The sequence below is a fragment of the Epargyreus clarus genome, unplaced genomic scaffold, assembly GCF_041222505.1.
Source record: "Epargyreus clarus isolate Ecla_fem2 unplaced genomic scaffold, WU_Ecla_fem_2.2 ptg000026l, whole genome shotgun sequence".
In the NCBI taxonomy this organism is placed as follows: domain Eukaryota; kingdom Metazoa; phylum Arthropoda; class Insecta; order Lepidoptera; family Hesperiidae; genus Epargyreus; species Epargyreus clarus.
The window spans coordinates 8,283,176-8,304,185 of record NW_027332233.1 but is presented as its reverse complement, the minus strand read 5'-3'; the positions used below and the strand labels follow the sequence as shown (position 1 = coordinate 8,304,185).

General features: G+C 33.5%; 3 protein-coding genes across 5 annotated transcripts; 2 read left to right on the top strand and 1 right to left on the bottom strand.

Annotated features, from left to right (window-relative positions):
• The first annotated feature begins 7,597 nt into the window (after positions 1–7,597).
• On the top strand, positions 7,598–9,789 carry LOC140753370 (uncharacterized). The gene has a single exon (XM_073087930.1). The coding sequence runs from the start codon at positions 7,718–7,720 to the stop codon at positions 9,386–9,388; it is 1,671 nt and encodes a 556-aa protein (XP_072944031.1). The 5' UTR covers positions 7,598–7,717; the 3' UTR covers positions 9,389–9,789.
• A 1,518-nt stretch (positions 9,790–11,307) lies between these two features.
• Positions 11,308–15,360, top strand: LOC140753075 (G-protein coupled receptor 143). 3 transcript variants are annotated; one of them, XM_073087450.1, is made up of 8 exons: positions 11,308–11,373; positions 11,562–11,744; positions 12,343–12,454; positions 13,086–13,180; positions 13,489–13,667; positions 14,360–14,519; positions 14,790–14,957; positions 15,038–15,360. In XM_073087450.1, exons 2-8 carry the CDS (start codon positions 11,592–11,594, stop codon positions 15,242–15,244), a joined length of 1,074 nt encoding a protein of 357 aa, XP_072943551.1. In that variant the 5' UTR covers positions 11,308–11,373; positions 11,562–11,591; the 3' UTR covers positions 15,245–15,360. The 3 variants fall into 3 exon arrangements, with proteins under 3 accessions (XP_072943551.1, XP_072943550.1, XP_072943552.1); XM_073087449.1 differs by having other exon boundaries at positions 11,340–11,439; XM_073087451.1 differs by having other exon boundaries at positions 11,343–11,389.
• Positions 15,361–17,310: 1,950 nt separating this feature from the next.
• pkaap (A-kinase anchoring protein pkaap) lies at positions 17,311–19,371 on the bottom strand. Its single transcript, XM_073087448.1, has 3 exons — positions 19,156–19,371; positions 18,954–19,055; positions 17,311–18,873 (listed from the first exon to the last, which is right to left on the bottom strand). Exons 1-3 carry the CDS (start codon positions 19,178–19,180, stop codon positions 17,387–17,389), a joined length of 1,614 nt encoding a protein of 537 aa, XP_072943549.1. The 5' UTR covers positions 19,181–19,371; the 3' UTR covers positions 17,311–17,386.
• Positions 19,372–21,010: the final 1,639 nt, after the last annotated feature.

The window sequence follows — 21,010 nt, the reverse complement described above, 5'->3', positions numbered from 1 at the left end:
TATAACTTCACTAATAAAATGTAGCATGTTTCATAAATTATAAAAAAATCTTCACTATTTCTGCTTCATAACAGCAGTGTTAAACGCCGCTGTGTTCTGGTTTGAAGGGTGTGGTAAGGCAGACATACTATTCCGAGGCATTCCAGCTTAGTCCTCAGAGGTAACGGCGCATCTGTGGCCGAGGTAGGAATATCTAATCCTATCTGGGGTTGATTACAGATGTCCATGGGCAGCAGTAGCCACTTACCATTAGTTGGACTGCATGCTCGGCTGCTAATGTGGTAATTAAAAGTATCATCAACCGCTTCTTTTATTACGATGCACCATTAGGCAATATTGCGTCATATATTTAACATCCAAATATAGAACAAAATCCTATGGATTATTAATTAATATTAATATTCCCTTATAAATTAGGTACATGGAGAAATACATTGAAGAATGATTTGAATACGAGTTATTTAGTAGTTATGTATTAGCTGAATAGATTTAGTTGAATAATTATTCTCTATTTTACAATAATAAATATTACAGTGTTGTACTTTTATTACATGATAATTTTGACAATTAAAATATTCAAAAATATATATATATATATATATATATACATAATATATATATATATACATATATATATTATGTGCGTGTGTATGTCACTGAACTCCTCCTAAACGACTGGACTTATTTTGATGAAATTTGTTGTGTGTGTTCAAGGGGACTTGAGAATGGTTTAGATTCACATTTTAGTCCGTAGGAAAAGGTTTTTTTAATTAATTTTTAATTCGTAAATAGTTATAGAATCGGAAACTATGCATTTGATCAAGTGATGATCTTTAGCAAAGTTGTTGTCCAAGAGCCCACGAGGGTTTGGGAGTTGGTAAGACCAATTTTTGACAGATGGCACCACTGTCATTCCAATGCAGGTACAAATTTTCCGTTTTGTGTATGTCATACTATTTTTTTAAAATGCGGGCGAAGCCGCGGCCACCACTAATGTACTATAAGATCCTAACATGTAGACCGAATGCGTACGCCAGTGAGGTTCGGGTGATTGAAAAAATTAATAAGTTTTACCGTTCATTGGTTTTGAATTTATTTACATAAATAAGGATATTATTTAATTTGTTTTCATTTATATTCCATGTTATAATTATCGATAGTTTTACCTGATTTGATTTATATTTTGTAAGAAATATCTAGAGGTGTTTTGTCTGAAACTATTAACTTTATGCCAGTATATGTGCATTGAAGAAAATAAAAAAACAAAAATAAATACATTTACCCCAAATATAAATTTTTTTAGTTGTTTGTTGAAGAAAGGTTATTAATGAGGATTTTAAGTAAATATATATATCAAACATTTTAGGTCATCAATTTTCTTTTATATCACGGCGTGCGTAAATTAACGTTTTACGCACGCTTCGCGTGCGCAAAACCCCCATTTCCGACCCCGTAATATAAAATTTTATACAACACGCGGACGAAATAGTACATTACAATACGAGGACGAAAAATTTTTTTCTGACAAGTGTGAGTTTGCAGGCCGAGCCGCAGGCGAGGACTGCAATCACACGAGTCAGAAAAACATTTTTCGTCCGCGTGTTGTATAAAATTTTATATTACGGGGTCGGAAATGGGGGTTTTGCGCACGCGAAGCGTGCGTAAAACGTCCATTTACGCACGCCGTGATATAAAATGTTTTTCTGACTCGTGTGATTGCAGTCCTCGCCTGCGGCTCGGCCTGCAAACTCACACTTGTCAGAAAAAAATTTTTCGTCCTCGTATTGTAATGTACTATTTCTTTTAGTTACTACTTACTATCATACGATTGATAATAGTCCATTTTATTTTTAATTGACATTGAAGGTTCTTTCTCAATGTTGTAAAAAATCATTCCCATGTTAAGGCTAGATACTAAAGATCACGGTCTAATCATTGACAAACAAGCTGTGATTTCACGAATACTTGCGGTTTATTGACGAAAATAAATATTTTATAACTTCACTAATAAAATGTAGCATGTTTCATAAATTATAAAAAAATCTTCACTATTTCTGCTTCATAACAGCAGTGTTAAACGCCGCTGTGTTCTGGTTTGAAGGGTGTGGTAAGGCAGACATACTATTCCGAGGCATTCCAGCTTAGTCCTCAGAGGTAACGGCGCATCTGTGGCCGAGGTAGGAATATCTAATCCTATCTGGGGTTGATTACAGATGTCCATGGGCAGCAGTAGCCACTTACCATTAGTTGGACTGCATGCTCGGCTGCTAATGTGGTAATTAAAAGTATCATCAACCGCTTCTTTTATTACGATGCACCATTAGGCAATATTGCGTCATATATTTAACATCCAAATATAGAACAAAATCCTATGGATTATTAATTAATATTAATATTCCCTTATAAATTAGGTACATGGAGAAATACATTGAAGAATGATTTGAATACGAGTTATTTAGTAGTTATGTATTAGCTGAATAGATTTAGTTGAATAATTATTCTCTATTTTACAATAATAAATATTACAGTGTTGTACTTTTATTACATGATAATTTTGACAATTAAAATATTCAAAAATATAGAATCTCACAAATAATACAACTTCACATTTTGATTCTTTATTTCATTATATCTTTAATCAATTATTTTCAAGAAGTGGCTATTATATTTTATCAACCTATTTGTTATAAACTGATAACGCGATAAAAACAATCAAAACGCAGCTACATATAGTCTTGCTACTTAATCTAATTCGTCTTGTTGAACATACGCGTAGTTTCTGAAAAGAAGTGTAAAAATACAATAATTTTTATTACCCAGGTCCTAGAACCTATTAAAATGTTATACATTGGTATATTATTCGCTTGTGTCACCGCGTGTGTCGCCCAGTCGGCCGAAGAGTCTTCTTCTGTTCCTCTGAATGTAATCACGGTGCCACCAAATTGTCCCCCTGGACAAGAATTAGTGAATGGAGCATGTCGCGAAATCTGGAGTTGGCGAAATAATCCAAGTGCAGCTAATCTGGGAGTAATGTGAGTTGTCCTGATCTTTCACGTTATATCATAAATTAGTACGTTATATAAATACTTAATTAACACATAGTACCTACTTACGTGTCCAGTACCAAACAAAATAAATATTATCATCGCAGTGATATTACATATGACGCAATATTGCCTAATGGTGCATCGTAATAAAAGAAGCGGTTGATGATACTTTTAATTACCACATTAGCAGCCGAGCATGCAGTCCAACTAATGGTAAGTGGCTACTGCTGCCCATGGACATCTGTAATCAACCCCAGATAGGATTAGATATTCCTACCTCGGCCACAGATGCGCCGTTACCTCTGAGGACTAAGCTGGAATGCCTCGGAATAGTATGTCTGCCTTACCACACCCTTCAAACCAGAACACAGCGGCGTTTAACACTGCTGTTATGAAGCAGAAATAGTGAAGATTTTTTTATAATTTATGAAACATGCTACATTTTATTAGTGAAGTTATAAAATATTTATTTTCGTCAATAAACCGCAAGTATTCGTGAAATCACAGCTTGTTTGTCAATGATTAGACCGTGATCTTTAGTATCTAGCCTTAACATGGGAATGATTTTTTACAACATTGAGAAAGAACCTTCAATGTCAATTAAAAATAAAATGGACTATTATCAATCGTATGATAGTAAGTAGTAACTAAAAGAAATAGTACATTACAATACGAGGACGAAAAATTTTTTTCTGACAAGTGTGAGTTTGCAGGCCGAGCCGCAGGCGAGGACTGCAATCACACGAGTCAGAAAAACATTTTATATCACGGCGTGCGTAAATGGACGTTTTACGCACGCTTCGCGTGCGCAAAACCCCCATTTCCGACCCCGTAATATAAAATTTTATACAACACGCGGACGAAAAATGTTTTTCTGACTCGTGTGATTGCAGTCCTCGCCTGCGGCTCGGCCTGCAAACTCACACTTGTCAGAAAAAAATTTTTCGTCCTCGTATTGTAATGTACTATTTCGTCCGCGTGTTGTATAAAATTTTATATTACGGGGTCGGAAATGGGGGTTTTGCGCACGCGAAGCGTGCGTAAAACGTTAATTTACGCACGCCGTGATATAAAAGAAAATTGATGACCTAAAATGTTTGATATATATATTTACTTAAAATCCTCATTAATAACCTTTCTTCAACAAACAACTAAAAAAATTTATATTTGGGGTAAATGTATTTATTTTTGTTTTTTTATTTTCTTCAATGCACATATACTGGCATAAAGTTAATAGTTTCAGACAAAACACCTCTAGATATTTCTTACAAAATATAAATCAAATCAGGTAAAACTATCGATAATTATAACATGGAATATAAATGAAAACAAATTAAATAATATCCTTATTTATGTAAATAAATTCAAAACCAATGAACGGTAAAACTTATTAATTTTTTCAATCACCCGAACCTCACTGGCGTACGCATTCGGTCTACATGTTAGGATCTTATAGTACATTAGTGGTGGCCGCGGCTTCGCCCGCATTTTAAAAAAATAGTATGACATACACAAAACGGAAAATTTGTACCTGCATTGGAATGACAGTGGTGCCATCTGTCAAAAATTGGTCTTACCAACTCCCAAACCCTCGTGGGCTCTTGGACAACAACTTTGCTAAAGATCATCACTTGATCAAATGCATAGTTTCCGATTCTATAACTATTTACGAATTAAAAATTAATTAAAAAAACCTTTTCCTACGGACTAAAATGTGAATCTAAACCATTCTCAAGTCCCCTTGAACACACACAACAAATTTCATCAAAATAAGTCCAGTCGTTTAGGAGGAGTTCAGTGACATACACACGCACATAATATATATATGTATATATATATATATTATGTATATATATATATATATATATATATATATATATATATATATATATATATATATATATATATATATATATATATATATATATATATATATATATATTATGTGCGTGTGTATATTATGTATATTATGTGTGTGTGTTCTTTAAGAAATATATATATATACATATATATATTTCTTAAACATTATCTTTATATTATATAAAGATTGAAATTTTACAATTTTTGCTTCTTAGCGTACAAAAATCCAAGTTTGAGGGGTCGCAATTCTTATCCCTCGGACGCCATCTTGAAAAACGTGAAACGTGTGAAAACTATTTGACGCACAGAAATTTTGTAAAGACAATCACCTTAAGATTTCAAATTGAATTCTACACTTTTTGTTGTAGATCGAAAATTAACAACAATTCGGAACAAATTTTCTTTTATAACTTTTTTTTTTTATTTTACCTTCGATCACTAATAAAAAGGATCGTGATAAGTGATGGAAGGATTTTACAGAAAAATGTTATCAGACCCATTATGATAGTGCAGTTTTTAAGGAATAATTTGAAAAATATATTTTTCTCATTTATTCCTTACAAATATATTTTTTTAAATTTTATTTAGATAATTTACCCACAATTATTCTTTGCAAACTTCTCTTTTGAAATATTTTTATATTACTTTTCTGTAAAATGACTGACTGCTAGTTGAAGGAACTACTTATCTTCGTTATTTGCGTCACTTGATAATTAATCATTATTATCTACTGCAGCCATAGATTTACTTATCTATGACTGCAGCGAAAAACCCTTCCTACAAATCATCGAAGCTTGAGAACTGAAATGTGGTTTTGGTTTATCCTAGGGATGTAACGAATTAAAGAAATCACACATTGATTCCAAATTCAATGAGTTTATTTCATTAATTTGTATAAATATAGTGATTTCGTATCTATCACTCAAAAATATTTTTATTTAAAAAGCTCTTTAGTGTAGATTTCAAAATTTTCTGAATTAAGATAGGTATAATCCGCGCCAAACTTCTAGTCCGCTCTGAAGTTGTTGCGAGTAGGTGTAGTCATACAATTTGCTATGGCGACGCGACTCATTTCTATATTCAGAACGGACTTGCAGTTTGGCGCGGACTATAACTACTTCTAAAATATACATATAAGTAAATACATAAATATACGTAAGTACAACTTTAGTTAGGTACTTCTTTATAATATTGGTACAGATTATGACCGCTCTATTCAGCAATTGACCATCTTGTGGTTAAATTGAATGCGCTGAGACAGAAACACAATAAGGGTTTCTACTACCGCACTGCTACTTTGACTCTTAGTGCTCTCTAGTAAAGATTCATAAGTAAGCAAATGTTGAATAGTCTGGTGTGTTCTTTAGACATGATCGGATATTTCCGCTCTAAATAGCTTCTATTGTAGGATATATAAGTGCACAAGCACTTGCAAACAAAGACAGTTTCTTTGAACTCGTATGCTTACCTTATCTACTTTCCTGTTGAAGTGTTGATAAAACATAGCTTGATGCAAGAAGAAGACTATCATCAACTACTGTTTATTCTGCTTACCTATGTGTACTGAATTTGAAAGTTATGAGAAATTTACTTTTGGCTATAAATCGACTACGAATTGGCAATAACTCGTAACTCAAAAAACGCTACTTTACATAAGAAGAAAAGCTAATTTAAATAAGAAGAAACGCTACTTTAAAAAGACATAGAACGTATTACCACACTTTAATATTTTGCTCAATTTTGAACCTAAGGACCTGGTGTCTTAAGAACGACCTGTGGTACGTCATTTTAAGTCCAAATATGCAAAAATCGCTTTTTCGTAAAAAATTGAGATACGAGTTATTGCTACTACATCGTCGAAATGGTGGTCACCAATCTCTACAGATGACAATAACGCAAAGTGAACGTACAATATACAGGTATATTTATTCTGTTTGTAACGTTATTACATTAATTAGGGTACGAATCGTGCCACACGAGCAATTGTCGGCATGCGTGTCTCATTCGCATGCGTGAATAAGTCTGCTGCAGTTTCTCTGCGACATATGTGCGTATGGCTTACATGATAGGGTAAACAAATCTACGGTATTTTTCCTATTACATGGCTTATATACACAAAAACTTTAAAAACAATTTAAAAATGTGAAATTATCCAATTTAACATTGAGTTTCGTGTGGTTATAGTAAATTCTGCTAGATGTAAGCAATTTCATTTTGAGATTGAGAGGAAAGTAAGTGAAACACTTCTGATTCAAATTATTCTGAAGTGGTATTACCACTTGCGTTATTGAACTTATTTCCAGAGGTGCGATGTATCTTTTTGCTGAACAACATGAAAACTATAACAATATTATTTATGGAATAAATAACTGACATTCGAGCACAAGCTACGAGTAGCTAAGCTTAACTACATATTAAATGTTATTTAAACGAAGGTTCATAGATATGAAAATACATAAGTTATAGAAGTATTAGTAGTTAAGTAATTCTAGGGTAGATAAAAATATTTAACACTTAAGTAATAGCAGTGTTTGGGTTAGACTTCGTTACCATAACAACATTTCGAAATATAACTCGCGTGTAGCACTTTATTGATCGAACGAATTGCTACACTATTGCCTTGTCCGTAATGAATACGTCCCTACAAGATGACGTATGTAATTTGAGGCAGGGTGGGCGACTAACTCGATCGTTAAACTACAGGGTTCGAGAAACACAGTGAGTCAGACAATTGCGTCGCGAGCACGTATTCCTAACAATACGTGGAATCGACAAGAATAGACCATATTTTGATTCGATGTAACTGCAAAATGAAGAATTTAAAAATGAATAAGTTACTTACAAAATTATTCCTTGTGTTTTTGATAGTTGCGGTTTTAAGTGTTGATGCGAGAAAGACATCTAGAGGTCGCAGCTCGGGGTCTGGTAGCCGTGGTTCTAGTAGAAGAGGTGGTTCTAACCCTCAACCTGTTCCTACTTCGTTCAGCAGTCCACAAGCGTCAGCACCTAAGCCGTCATTGTTCGGATGGCAGGAACGACCAGCACAAAAAACCTATACGTCATCGTCAAGGCAATCAAAACCAACAAATACGCATTCATATCCTTCAAGCAACACCGGATTATCTGGTAATCAACCTAAGCAACCACCGGCCCATCAAGAAAACGTACAAAGGAGCCATGCTTCAAATAACATGGCGTCAAACTCTCATTCATATCCTTCAAGTAATACCGGTTTGTCTGGAAATACTCAACCTAAGCAACCATCAGTCCACGAAGAAAGTATACAAAGAAATTCTGGTCCACTTAATGCTCAACAAGGAGCTCAATCAAGCAATCATATGAGTCATTCGTATCCTGCATCAAATAGTTTGTCTGGTAATGCAGGCAAAGGAGCTGGATATCCGCAGGGATCAGGGCTATCAGGATCCAATGCTGCACCTCCACCTTATCAGGCTGGTAACTCATTAAATACACAACACGCGAATACTGGAGCAAATTATCCAACTAACAATATGGGTACCAATTACAATCATGGGCCGCCACCACCACCTTATTCTAATACTGGGAACAATTATCATCACCCACAAGGTCAGCCACCCGCTTACACAAGTGTTGGAAATAGTTATCACCACCCGCCACCTCCACCACCATATTCAAATTATGGCCCTAACTATGGTGGTATCGGAGGACATAGTCCTTTTAATTCAGGTTATGGTTCACAAATGCCCGGATATTTTGGTAATTACGGAGGTGGAAGAGGTTTCGGAGGAGTTAGTCGAACGAGCAGTGCTCTAACTGGAGTAGGAATTGCAGGTGCTGGCGTTGGAACTATTTTAACAGGATTGGCACTATGGAATCTAGCCCGTTCTACTGGCCGTCATCATCACACAGTTATCTATGATAACAGAGGTCAACCTGTGGCAGTGGCTCCAGATAATAATAGCACGGCGACTGCTATGGATTCCGTTTTAGGTGATTTGATAAATTGTACATTAACTATAAGTAACGGAAATGTTACTGAAATTCTTGCTATACCGTGTGCGATTGCAACATCATTTACCCCAGAAGCTGATGTTAAAGACGTAAATGGCAATAAAAATGAAGACGATAAAACCAAATGTACCATTACTGTTGTTACAAAGGCAGAAAGAGAGTTTATGACAACCATACCTTGTTCTATACTTTTAAACACTGCTGCCCAAAACAATGTAACGGAACCTCCTTTGCTTACAAATTCAACAGATTTGGATGTTAACGCTACAATGGCTTCGAGTGATAATATTTTACAACCGAATCAGCCTTTAGCTTCAAAACTTTCCAGCGGAGAAAGTTATCAAAACATCAACAACACGGAATCTCAATTTAATTGTACATTAAAACTTGGAGAAATTCCTGATCCATTAAACCCATGTATCCCTTTAACACATGACGTTTCTGTAATACCACTGCAATCCACAGAAGCAGCTATCGTTAAACGTTAATGCTAGCTTCCGTTTCAGTACATATTATATTACGTTTGTGATAAAAGTAAATGTATTTTATCAATTTATTCAATTCAATAATTATGTTTTAATGTAAGGCTAAGTTGTACCTAATAATGTCTCATTTGATATAGTGTATGAACCATATTGTTAAGTAATAGCAACTAAGCGGTTTTTCAAATAATTTGTTAAAATTGATACATATCATTGTGTGATGAAAATTAAACTATATTGTCTAAAATGTTGTTAATTCGTGATAATCATAGTCATAGTATGTGATAAATAAAATAATGATAAAATTATTTGTTTACAATGCATCCTAAGTATTAAATAGACAATATTCTATATTTATTATTATGTTACACATTTTTTTTATAATTTCAATAAAATATTTGATATGATGACAGAAATAATATATAATGTTTTTAAACCTATGTTCCACAATAAAGTTATTTGATTTGATTTTATTTGATTTGAAATATTTTATTAAAGAGGTAGTTATACGAGCTCAGATATACGCATGTATTTCACTTGATGTTTCGTGAAAATTGCCGTCCATACTATTAACAGCCCAGGGTTATAGTTTCATATAGGATGCCGACCACAGATACGTTGCTACTGCTAAGTATTAAGTTGTAACGCCTCCTTTAAAATAGAATACAGCAGGACGTAACACTACTGTTATAAGGTGTAGGTGTACACAAGTAGGTGTGGTGTCTCCGGAGTCGAATCACGAAGGAGTCATCATCTTTTGAATGTTGATATAGTAGAAACGATAGATATATTATCCTAATGGTAGAAACATACTTTCAAGCTCATCTGGCAGAATTCGTTAGATAGCATACGTCTAATTTATTTACTTTATCTAAAGTTAACAATGAGGTTTTCAGTGTCGTGGGGTTGACAGACACACAAAGAGTTGATACTTGATGATAATAGAGCTGAAAAGTCAATGAATCTTCAGCTGTGGTAGACCTTTAACTTCCGGGGTAAGCCTGGCTACATACAGTCATGATGATCTCTTCGTTATTAGATGATATTCAGCGTCTAAAAATGGAACCGGAAGGTAGCTCTAACTCTTTATACCTTTAACCCTGTCATTTCTAATTACATTTGAAATGTAAATAAAAATGGTAGACAGGCATAGTAAAAAGTATTTTTTATTTAAAATTAATATGAAAATGAAAAAGTTAGGGTATTTATGAAGATGAAGCGGAAGTGGATGAAATCGTAAAATGGTTTTATGAGCTCTCACAATAGCGTCGCCGACCGATCATCCACTGCAACTGTTATATGGAACGGTGGTTGTTGCATTTCTTAGGCAACTACTCCTCTTAAAAAAAAAGTTTTCTACACTCACAGGCCCACACTAGGATCTCTGTGTCATAGGCGCCATGGACACACACATAGACAAATACACAAACACCCAAACCCAGAAATCTAAATTCATCAATCAGATATCTGTCCGGCCGGGAATCGAACCCACTGCGCGTCAGATCGGTATGGTGAACGCTCCATCACGCGGGGCGTGACGTCGTTTAGTGACGTCAATTTGTAGGAATTCAATATAGAATTATTTTTGCGACATTCGGTGACTGAGCTCTTCAGCTGCAGTCAACGAATGCTAAAACTATTGAGCCGGTGTAGTGTGGATAGGCTCTACAATATCCGAGTTCGTAACTTGTAATTAATGTGTTTATCCAAATATGGATTTCTTAATTTCCTGACAATGTAATATTTTATAATAAAGTTAATGTTTACATATATTTATTATGAAACATATTTAATCCACTATTATAAGTATCAGGTAGCCAATTACTTTAAAATTTAAATAATACTAATAATGTATATATATTTTTTTAATATAAGTATAATGAAATGCCGTGAAGCCAGGACATAAAAATATCATTGTCATAATAGTGACATCAAGATGTCAAAAGAAAACATCTATCAAATGTCAAGAATTCAAATCCTTCAAATTAAAGGTTGGGGAAAGTAAAAGTAAATAGAGAGAACACATAATAAATTTAAGAATTCGATTCTTGACGACCGTAATACTTTTATATTAACTAATTAAGGAATTTGTTTCATTAACAGAAATACAGTTTTAAACGTTCAGTTTGGTTATAAATTTACGGAGCGTTTATTTTTAATCCATATTTTGCCGTTACAGTACAGACTCGATGAATAAAATTTTAAAATAATGTCTGATCCTACAATTCAAACTTTCTGCTGCCATCACACCGGCAATAAGGAAGATATGGCCGTGAGAATTATGGACGAGTTTAACACGGAGTCATATAATACAGTTTGTTTAGTTTCCTCCACTATCGGCATATTGGGTTCTATTTACCAAGTAAGTTTATGTTTTCTGTATTTGTATGTAATTGTCAAGATTAAAAGTATAAGATTTAGTGTAAGTATTTCCCTTTTTTTTATAATATAGGAGTAGCCTTTTTTTTATAATAGACGAGTATGCAATCCACCTGATAGTAAGTGGCTACTGCCGCCCATGGACATCCGTAATCAACTCCAGATAGGATTAGATGTTCCTACCTGAGGTCGGCCACAGATGCGCCGCTACTCCTGAGGACTAAGCTGGAACGCCTCGGAAAAGTCTGTCTCCCTTACCACACCCTTCGAAACGGAACACAGCAGCGCCTAACACTGCTATTATTAGGTAGAAATAGGTGTGGCGGTGGTACCACCGGAGTCGAATGACAAATGGTTCTACCATCTTCAGAATCCCCTGCATTAAAATATTTAAATCAAATTTATAATACGTAGTTATTAATCAGGCAGTAATGTATATGGCTGAGGTGTAATCTATGTTGTATAATTTGTTATTGAGTTTCTTGTAATTTCAATCTTTCTCTAGATTTTTAATATGTATTGAATTGTACTTGAAGACAACATTTTATTGATTCTTAATATTGTTATTGGTATTTTTTCAGATTTTCCCGTGCCTTGTGCCAACTGATTCTCAAAGATTGTACAGCTATTCCTCGAGTAGAGGGAGACGCATAATAATTTGGCTGGCAGTTGCTGATCTTCTGGCATCTTTTGGTATGTTATCATGAATAGGAGGTTATAAATGCCGTTATTATTTTTATTTTCATATTATAGAGGTAACTGATAAGCATGAAGTCTACCAGATGGTTAGAGGCCACTGTTGCCCATGGATATCGATTAATTGATTATCAACCCCAGGCTGTATTACAGTCGCACCTAAGGTTCGACTCGGATGTGTTGTTACCCCTGAATATAAAGTTGGAACCCCTTGCCACCCCTTTAAACTAGATTTTCTTCTAAAATATGTATATTTTTACAATAAAGTTGGCTTACTCTACAAAGCGATGGATATATTTTACGGTTCCTGATATTTATGGAAATCTATAATTAGCATTTTTAATAGAAATTCTTTATGTGCTACTGCATATTTCATATCACAACATTAAGACAAGAATATAATAATGACGGAATATGAATACCAATCAATGGTTGGTATTGTAATAATAATCACTAAACCAGTTTTTAATGACACTAATTAGGTATATAGTAGAAGACAATTATTTATTGCATAGTTGCAATAAATCACTGATTATGTTATCACATTATTTATTTTCATTCATTGAATTCAGGTTTTTGAACCAACTTATTATTAATAATTGTTTAATGTTATTTTAAATGTTTTTAGGTGTGTTAGTTCGTTCTTCACTATGGTTAAGATACAAAAATATTATGCCAATGCCAGGTGATGACGTTAGCGTATTGTTTTGCAGTATAACATCAGTAAGTATTATACATTGCATGTCATTCATAAAAATAATATTTAGTTGTTTTGTATGTTTGTTTTATAAAAAACCTTAATATTATCTTGTCATAAGCCATTTCTCTAACTCCTATATCCCTAGTATCTGTTTCCACCATTGCAGTCTTCTAGTGGAGTGCTGGTCTATTTGTTCTAGCTACTCATAAGCTTTGGATTTATCAATTTTTTTAAAACACATAGATATATAATGTTTTCTTTATGGTTGACTTTGGACATCTGAGTAAATTAATTTGCAAAAATCTTTTAAACTAATCCATTTTTGTTTTAGGCATGGACACAGTATTTTTATACAGTGACATGGTTTTGGACCTTGTTTTATGCAATTGACACGTGGCTTGCAATCAAGGGTCGCGATTCTCATCCAATTTTATACCATTCTTTTGCATGGGGATTCCCCATGGCAACAACTGGGATTGGATTATCCATACTTTATGTTCCTAATGCTGAGTATGTGAATTTGTTTCAATAATTAGTAATAATTAGTATTGTAATGTTAATCATAATGTTATTATTCTGATACTATAAAGCATATAATATACTACATAATAAATAAAGATCACATTTCACTGTGGGCATAATTGTAGCTTTGCCAAAGCCGAGGGCGAAAGTGGGTGGTTTCGTTAGGTATATGTGTGGATTTGTGCCTCTTAGGGAGTAAGTTGAATTTGCAACTAGCTGTACATATACTATTTTTTCTTGTATACCCTTTAGTAGGGGACCCTCTGAACCTTTCCCCTATATACGCCCATAGAATGTATTAGTTAAATATACATTTTGAAGGTGGTAGAACCCTTTGTGGTTCGACTCCGGCGGCACCACCGCCACACCTATTTCTACCTAATAACAGCAGTGTTAGGCGCTGCTGTGTTCCGGTTTGAAGGGTGTGGTAAGGGAGATAGACTTTTCCCAGGCGTTCTAGCTTAGTCCTCAGGGGTAGCGGCGCATCTGTGGCCGACCTCAGGTAGGAATATTTAATCCTATCTGGGGTTGATTACAGATGTCCATGGGCGGCAGTAGCCACTTACCATCAGGTGGACTGCTTGCTCGTCTGCTACTCTTATATTATATAAAAAAAAAACCTGTATATTTCTATGTTACTTTTAAGTTTGAAAATAAAGCCATTTGTTTATATATTTCAGATGTCACAATTTAACATCAGTAACAAGTGCTCTTTACAAAATCTTGCCAAACTACTGTGCTACATATTTACCAATAGCTATGGTTATGATTGTAAACCCCATCATGTATGTGTTATCAAGTAAGAATGTGGAAATGGCAATTGCATTACCTTTAGCACAGGTAAGCTTTTCTAATTCATAGAAACCTGTTTGTATTATGTGATTTAGTGCTGCCACCTATTGGTGTGCGGAATGCATTTGCAACTTGTTTCCAAGTAATTGTAGAGGAAGCAAGTTTATTCAGTAAATTTGCTGTTACTATTTTATTATGAACAAAAACTTGGTAGAAGTTTTGTAAAGTAATCGTAATAATTTATAATAGTTTTTATTGTAAATATATTATATGTGCGATATAACAATGACGTGTTATGTATACGATTTTTTGTTTCAGTTTACGAGTAAAGAGAGAAGAGTTGTTGATGCACTCAGACTGAAATTTTTCCTTATCAATGTTGTCTTCTATGTATGTTGGTTACCAAATCTAATCAATGGTGTTTTGGTTTGGACAATGTGGTTTCAAATGCCTGTCAAACTGATAATTAGTATATGGTACACAATGGTATGTGAATCACATCAATTATCTTACAATGAAAAAAAAAGTTACAATATTATTTATAGTATTTTTTTATTTTGTTGCAGGCACTGATTAACCCAATGCAAGCCTTACTTAATGCGTTAGTATATCGTAAATGGAATACCCATGAAAGAAGATATAGAGTGACTTTCCCAACTTTACAAAAGGAATTTAATTTTCTGGATGAACAGTCACCTCTGCTGGGTTCAGAGCCAGCTCGATTACAGATGTCTAACATACCACCAAGTTTAGATAACTATGCAACTCTATAATCTGCAGTATTTCTACTATGATCTACTTACAGGAATTGGTATGTAAACAGGGTTTAAGCAAGTCACGGATCAAAAGACTGGAACTGTAAATAATTGTAATGGATACAAATCAGACATCATTGTTATTAGACATTGTAAAGTGTATTGAGAGGAAATAAAATATATACATATATAATGTCTCACATCTTTTAATGTGAGATAATAAATAATGTTTATTTTTAACTGTAGACTATTAATCATCATTTTGAATAAAGCGATTAACATAATAATGTTCAACTTTATGTAAAAGAAGTTTGTTTGATCATAATCTTAATAATTATATTCCTCAATCTACTATTGTTGATACACTATATGATAGGACTTTGTACACGATAATTATGCAGGTGTATGCATCATTTAATGTTTTAAAATAAATCTCGATTCTTATTGTTTAAAATATTACCAGTTATATTCCTTAGACTAAGTACATAATGTACAATTTGACTGTATGGAAATGTTTGAGTTTGTGTTGACTGATAAATAATAATGAACTTTAGGCATAAGAGTTATTAATGATTGTGTATTTGAGGAAAATCAATTAACATGTATACAGGGTGAATTTTTAAAACGGGCCTTCAGGGCCAAATCCGAAACTATAAGGATTAGCGAAAAATGCTGAAAGGAGTTACGAGGCCGATTTTGATAAAAACTAAAACTGCATCATTACTTTTTTAAAATAACTTTTTCCCTAGCCGGGAATCGAACGAGTTCATTTTGAAAAAAAATACACCCTCTATATTATTCAACTATCTGATAGTGTTGCTTATAAGGATCAAAATCTGGGAAGTAATGGTAAATGACAAACTAAAGGAAAAGCCTCAATTTTAAGAAAATACATATTTCTTCATATTAATTTGGCAGTTAAGTTCCCGCCATTCATCAATTTAAACATTTCAATTTTTTTGCTCAATGCTTCAAATCATTCGAAATGGACGTTTTGTTCTTCAAGAATTCAAATTTTTATGTCCGACTTAGTCAAGGTTACTTTTAGGACCATTATAATAGATTTAACTTGCTATGAGCGGAGTTTCGTTTAATACAGATGTAAAATTGCCAATTTGCGAGAATGTCTTTTTCGAGTCAAATCCGAGTGATAACTAAACAAAGAGATATAGAAAATCATATTTATTGTTGAAACGTAGTTATAAACAACAAACAATAAAAAATATTATTTTATCACTTATCTATTTTAAATCAAAAATAAATCCTAAACACGGCGGTAATTTATTTGCCAAACTATTACTTTCTCATACTAAGCCGAATGTCACGGTTATAACATCGAATAATTAGTTGATTAACCAACAAATTTTTCAATGGTATGACTTACGTATGTTTCTAAAGAATTATACATAAATCATTTGTTATGTATAATCCTTGAGGATTAGTATGCCAATGTATGGAAAAATACGTGTTTTCTTCAAAATTTTCCTTTTCCTTTAATTTGTCACATAACATTACTTCCCAGAATTTGATCCTTATAAGCGACACTATCAGGTAGTGAAATAATATAGAGGGTGTATTTTTTTTCCAAAATGAACTCGTTCGATTCCCGGCTAAGGAAAAAAATATTTTAAAAAACTAATGATGCACTTTTAGTTTTTATCAAAATCGGCCTCGTAACTCCTTTCAGCATTTTTCGCTAATCCTTATAGTTTCGGATTTGGCCCTGAAGGCCCGTTTGAAAAATTCACCCTGTATATATTTTTATGTGGTAAATAAATGTATTACTATTACAGTTTATACAATGTTGTATAAATGCGTATACAATATTTACAATGTTTTATAAGATTTGATATAAATATATTACATTTATATTAAAAAAAAACATTGTTTTATTACAAATTAATATCGAATTAAAATTATTCGGATTTAATAAAATAAGAAAATAAGTTTGCAAGCAAAAGTTATCAAGATATCAAGGAAATATATTATTAGTTATCAAGGAATGGTTATCATTTTTTTAGATATGCATTCAACATACACAAATGCCAGCAAGATATATAAGGGGATAAGCAATATAGACAAACAATGTTAAACATTATTTTATTATCTATAAGTTTTATCATTTATTTACAAAATATATTTAGAGAATAACTATCACATTCATATATCCCCATTATCATTATCAGGGGGTGCCATGGTTAAATCAGTTACATCTTTAACAATCATATGAGCTATTTGCCAAGCCATCTCTTCTTCAACTTTAGATGTATTTGTTGGCACAAGTTTGCTTACCATTTTCTTTAATACAGATCTATCTTTTTTGTCTGGGTCAGGCTCAAATTTCGACTCAAACCTACCTAGACTGTTTATTCTTCCGAGACTTAAACCGTCATGCTTTTTTCTTTGCCATAGTGCATCAGCATTGTAAAGCTGGTTTGAATCTATAGACATATCAGGTACAGAATGATTTCGTTTCTTTTTATAGAGAGGATCTCCCATAGCTAATAGAGTATTTTGGGTGCTTATGCTAAATTCACTACTACAGTCTGAATGCGATTTAAACTTGGAAGACCATAATCTATCCACAGAATGTACCATTTCTGACAGATAAGAATAATATAACTCTGACTCTAAAAATGTTTTTACATAGTTTGACAGTGTTTGATATATAATTTTAAAGGGTACATCAAAGCTTGTTGGAAGAGGTCCTTCTTCTGCACATATATCACTTTCTACCTTTAACCTTATCTCCGTAGGAAATCCAACAGGGTTAGTTGCTTGAAGGGAAAAATATTTGTCATACAGAATAATAGCATCACCTTGGACCTGTTCTGTATTCAAATCATTGTTATTAATAATATTGTTTCTATAATGCATAACTGCCATTAAAAATTCCAACAAAATACTACAAGATTCTTGTTCTAAGTATTCTGTGAAATAGAATAATATGGTGTCATTATATAAAATGTCAGCAAGATCAATCGAGCCCGTAGTTAAGACGTCAATTTGTGCCTTTACATATAGTGGACTATTTTGAAACTCATTAAAGTATGTTTCCATTTGTTTAAATAATGCATGTTGCACAGGCTCAAAGCAATCTTCCCTAATTTCACCTTCAGGCTGGCATATGTTAGTTATTACTGATTTTCTCAAGTCATCAGGCAGCTGTAATTTATTTGGTGCTTCCAATGCAACATACTTCTTAAATAGGTTAATTGCTTCTTCTGTTAGATTTACAAATGTTTTTTCATAAGGATTAAAGTTTTCTCTGAAGGCTGTATTCTCTGTTAGGTTCCCACACGAGCTTGTTGAACACTCAGATCTGTTCAGCTTCAAGTTGCTAGTACTGGATCTCCAGCTGAACTTATGTGAAATTGAGTCCTCATCCCGTTGTTGGGTGTTGCTAGTACACTGAACATCAAAACTTTTGGTGCGACTTATCTGTATACGTTTATCATCTTCATTTATCTTATTTTTATCAGACACTTGAAACTTAAAATTGTCAAACTCCAACCAACACCTAACCAATAGGTGTTTGCCAATAGTTTCCATAAATAACATAAAATATTTTATGGCTTTCTTGTCAACAAGTATGTCATGTAATGTAAAAGATAATTTTGATTTTTTCTCAAATATATCCGATTGGCCTGAAAATTTAAATTGGGCGTTAAATTCATTAATATAATATATGTGAAAATACTCCAAATAATACAAAAAAAATGCTTACATTCGATTTCACTTCCCAATTCTATGCTAAGCGAATTCTTGATATCAGAATGTAAAGGTCTATGTTCAGGCGGTCGCACCGGGCAGCCTGATTTGCCTTTAGCTGCAACAATATACGACGTGTTAACTCAGTAGTCATTGTAGTGCAATCATCGTATCAGCAGCCGCAATAACTAGTGACGACCAATTACAATGAGTCTTACCTGCGCTTTTCCAAAACTTAATCATGATTTTTTACATATCTCGTTAATTGTATGCATATGAGCGATGACTTATTGCAAATCTACACCATGCAGGTTTTTGGTATCGCTCCCATAAATGTAAACAATAACAAAATGGTCGTTTTATTTTGTAAATAGAGTGTAAGAAGATACACACGTTACAAATCTTCGAGCACGTACTGACATTGTTGACGTGAGATCTTGTCAGTGTTGCCGCTAGCGACTTTTTGATTTGCCGCACATAGAAAAAAAAGATAAATAAATTGTAACTGTCAATAAAATTGAAATAAAAAGCAGACAACAAACATGGCATTTAATTATTATAAATATTTAATCTGTTATCAACAACAATAGCCTTCAGATTAGTAATATTAAAAATTTCCCTGACCGTATGGATGATTATTATTTCTTTTACTTAATGATTCGTTTGGCCTCGATATCGCATGATAATATGTGATTATTTCTAAGCTTGCCCAAAAGTAGACTATTCATTCTTGATTTCAACTCCAAGGTGACGTTTTGCGATAAACAGGGAACACGGCGGGCAGTTCGTCCGAAGCAGATGAAGATTAACTTGATACCTGCGTCTTAACGTCCGAAGTTGCAAAGGGGCTGCGAAAATTTATATCGTCTAACTGTTGCGCAAGATGTTTTCCTTCAATGTTTCAGCAAGTATACGCACATAACTTTGAAAAATCAGAGGTGCGAGGGCCTGGGATTTGAACCTCAGACCCCTCGATCGAGAGGCCGAGTTTCTTAACCATTAGGCTATCACTGCTTCGTGTATTCTTATCGCTAGGAAATAAAATGGAACAAAAGTGATTATCAGACAAACTTTTCATATCAGATTGCCTAGAAGATGGCGATTGTTATACTTTTTGCAACACTGCGTCTGTTTTAATTGTCAGAATTTCAACTGTAATTGACAGTTTGTTGCTATATATGTGTCACTGTCAGTGACTTTTTTTAATGATGTTTTACGGCCTTGGCTTTTTGCCTTTCAGCCTAACTTTATTACTGTCAGTGACTGAATTATCCATAGACTTAATTTTTTTCACTGTACGCTATATAGATGCAACAATGAACAATGAGATTATAAAGACACATTTATAATCAAATGTTTTAATATGTTAAATATGTAATATTATTACATGTAATATTGAGAAAATAATGTATATATAGCCAGTATTCATATTTATATTCTTTATCTATATAGGTCTATATTTTTTATTTATTTACTTCCTATTTAAAGGTGGTAGAATCCTTTGTGGTTCGATTTCGGCGGCACTACCGCCACACTTATTTCTACCTCATAACAACAGTGTTAAAAGCTGTTGTGTTCTGGTCTTAAGGGTGTGGTAAGAGAGACATACTTTTCCGAGGCGTTCCAGCTTAGTCCTCCGGGGTAATGGCGTATCTGTGGCCTACCTGAGGTTGATTACAGATATCTATGGGCGGCAGCAGCCACTTACCATAGTTGGACACCGTGCCCGTCTGCTACTCCTATATTATAAAAAAATCCTTACCGTTGTTCACCAGCATTTACCTTTGACCCCTTTTACTGTATTTTTTATAATTTTAATTATCTCGTTTTTATACGTACCTATACTTATTAACAAGTTGTCATAGGTCAAATAGTGATAAGACCGAGAAGCTATCGCATACAACAACAAAAATCATACCTATGCATTACCTTCTATCAATTTTTTTTAACAGTTCTTAATTGTTATGAATAGAAATCGGCATTTTTCGTTCGCTTTTTATCAAATCTATCAAAATCATTCAGATTTTTCTAGTTCCATATTAAATAACTAATTTATACAACATTTGATTTTAT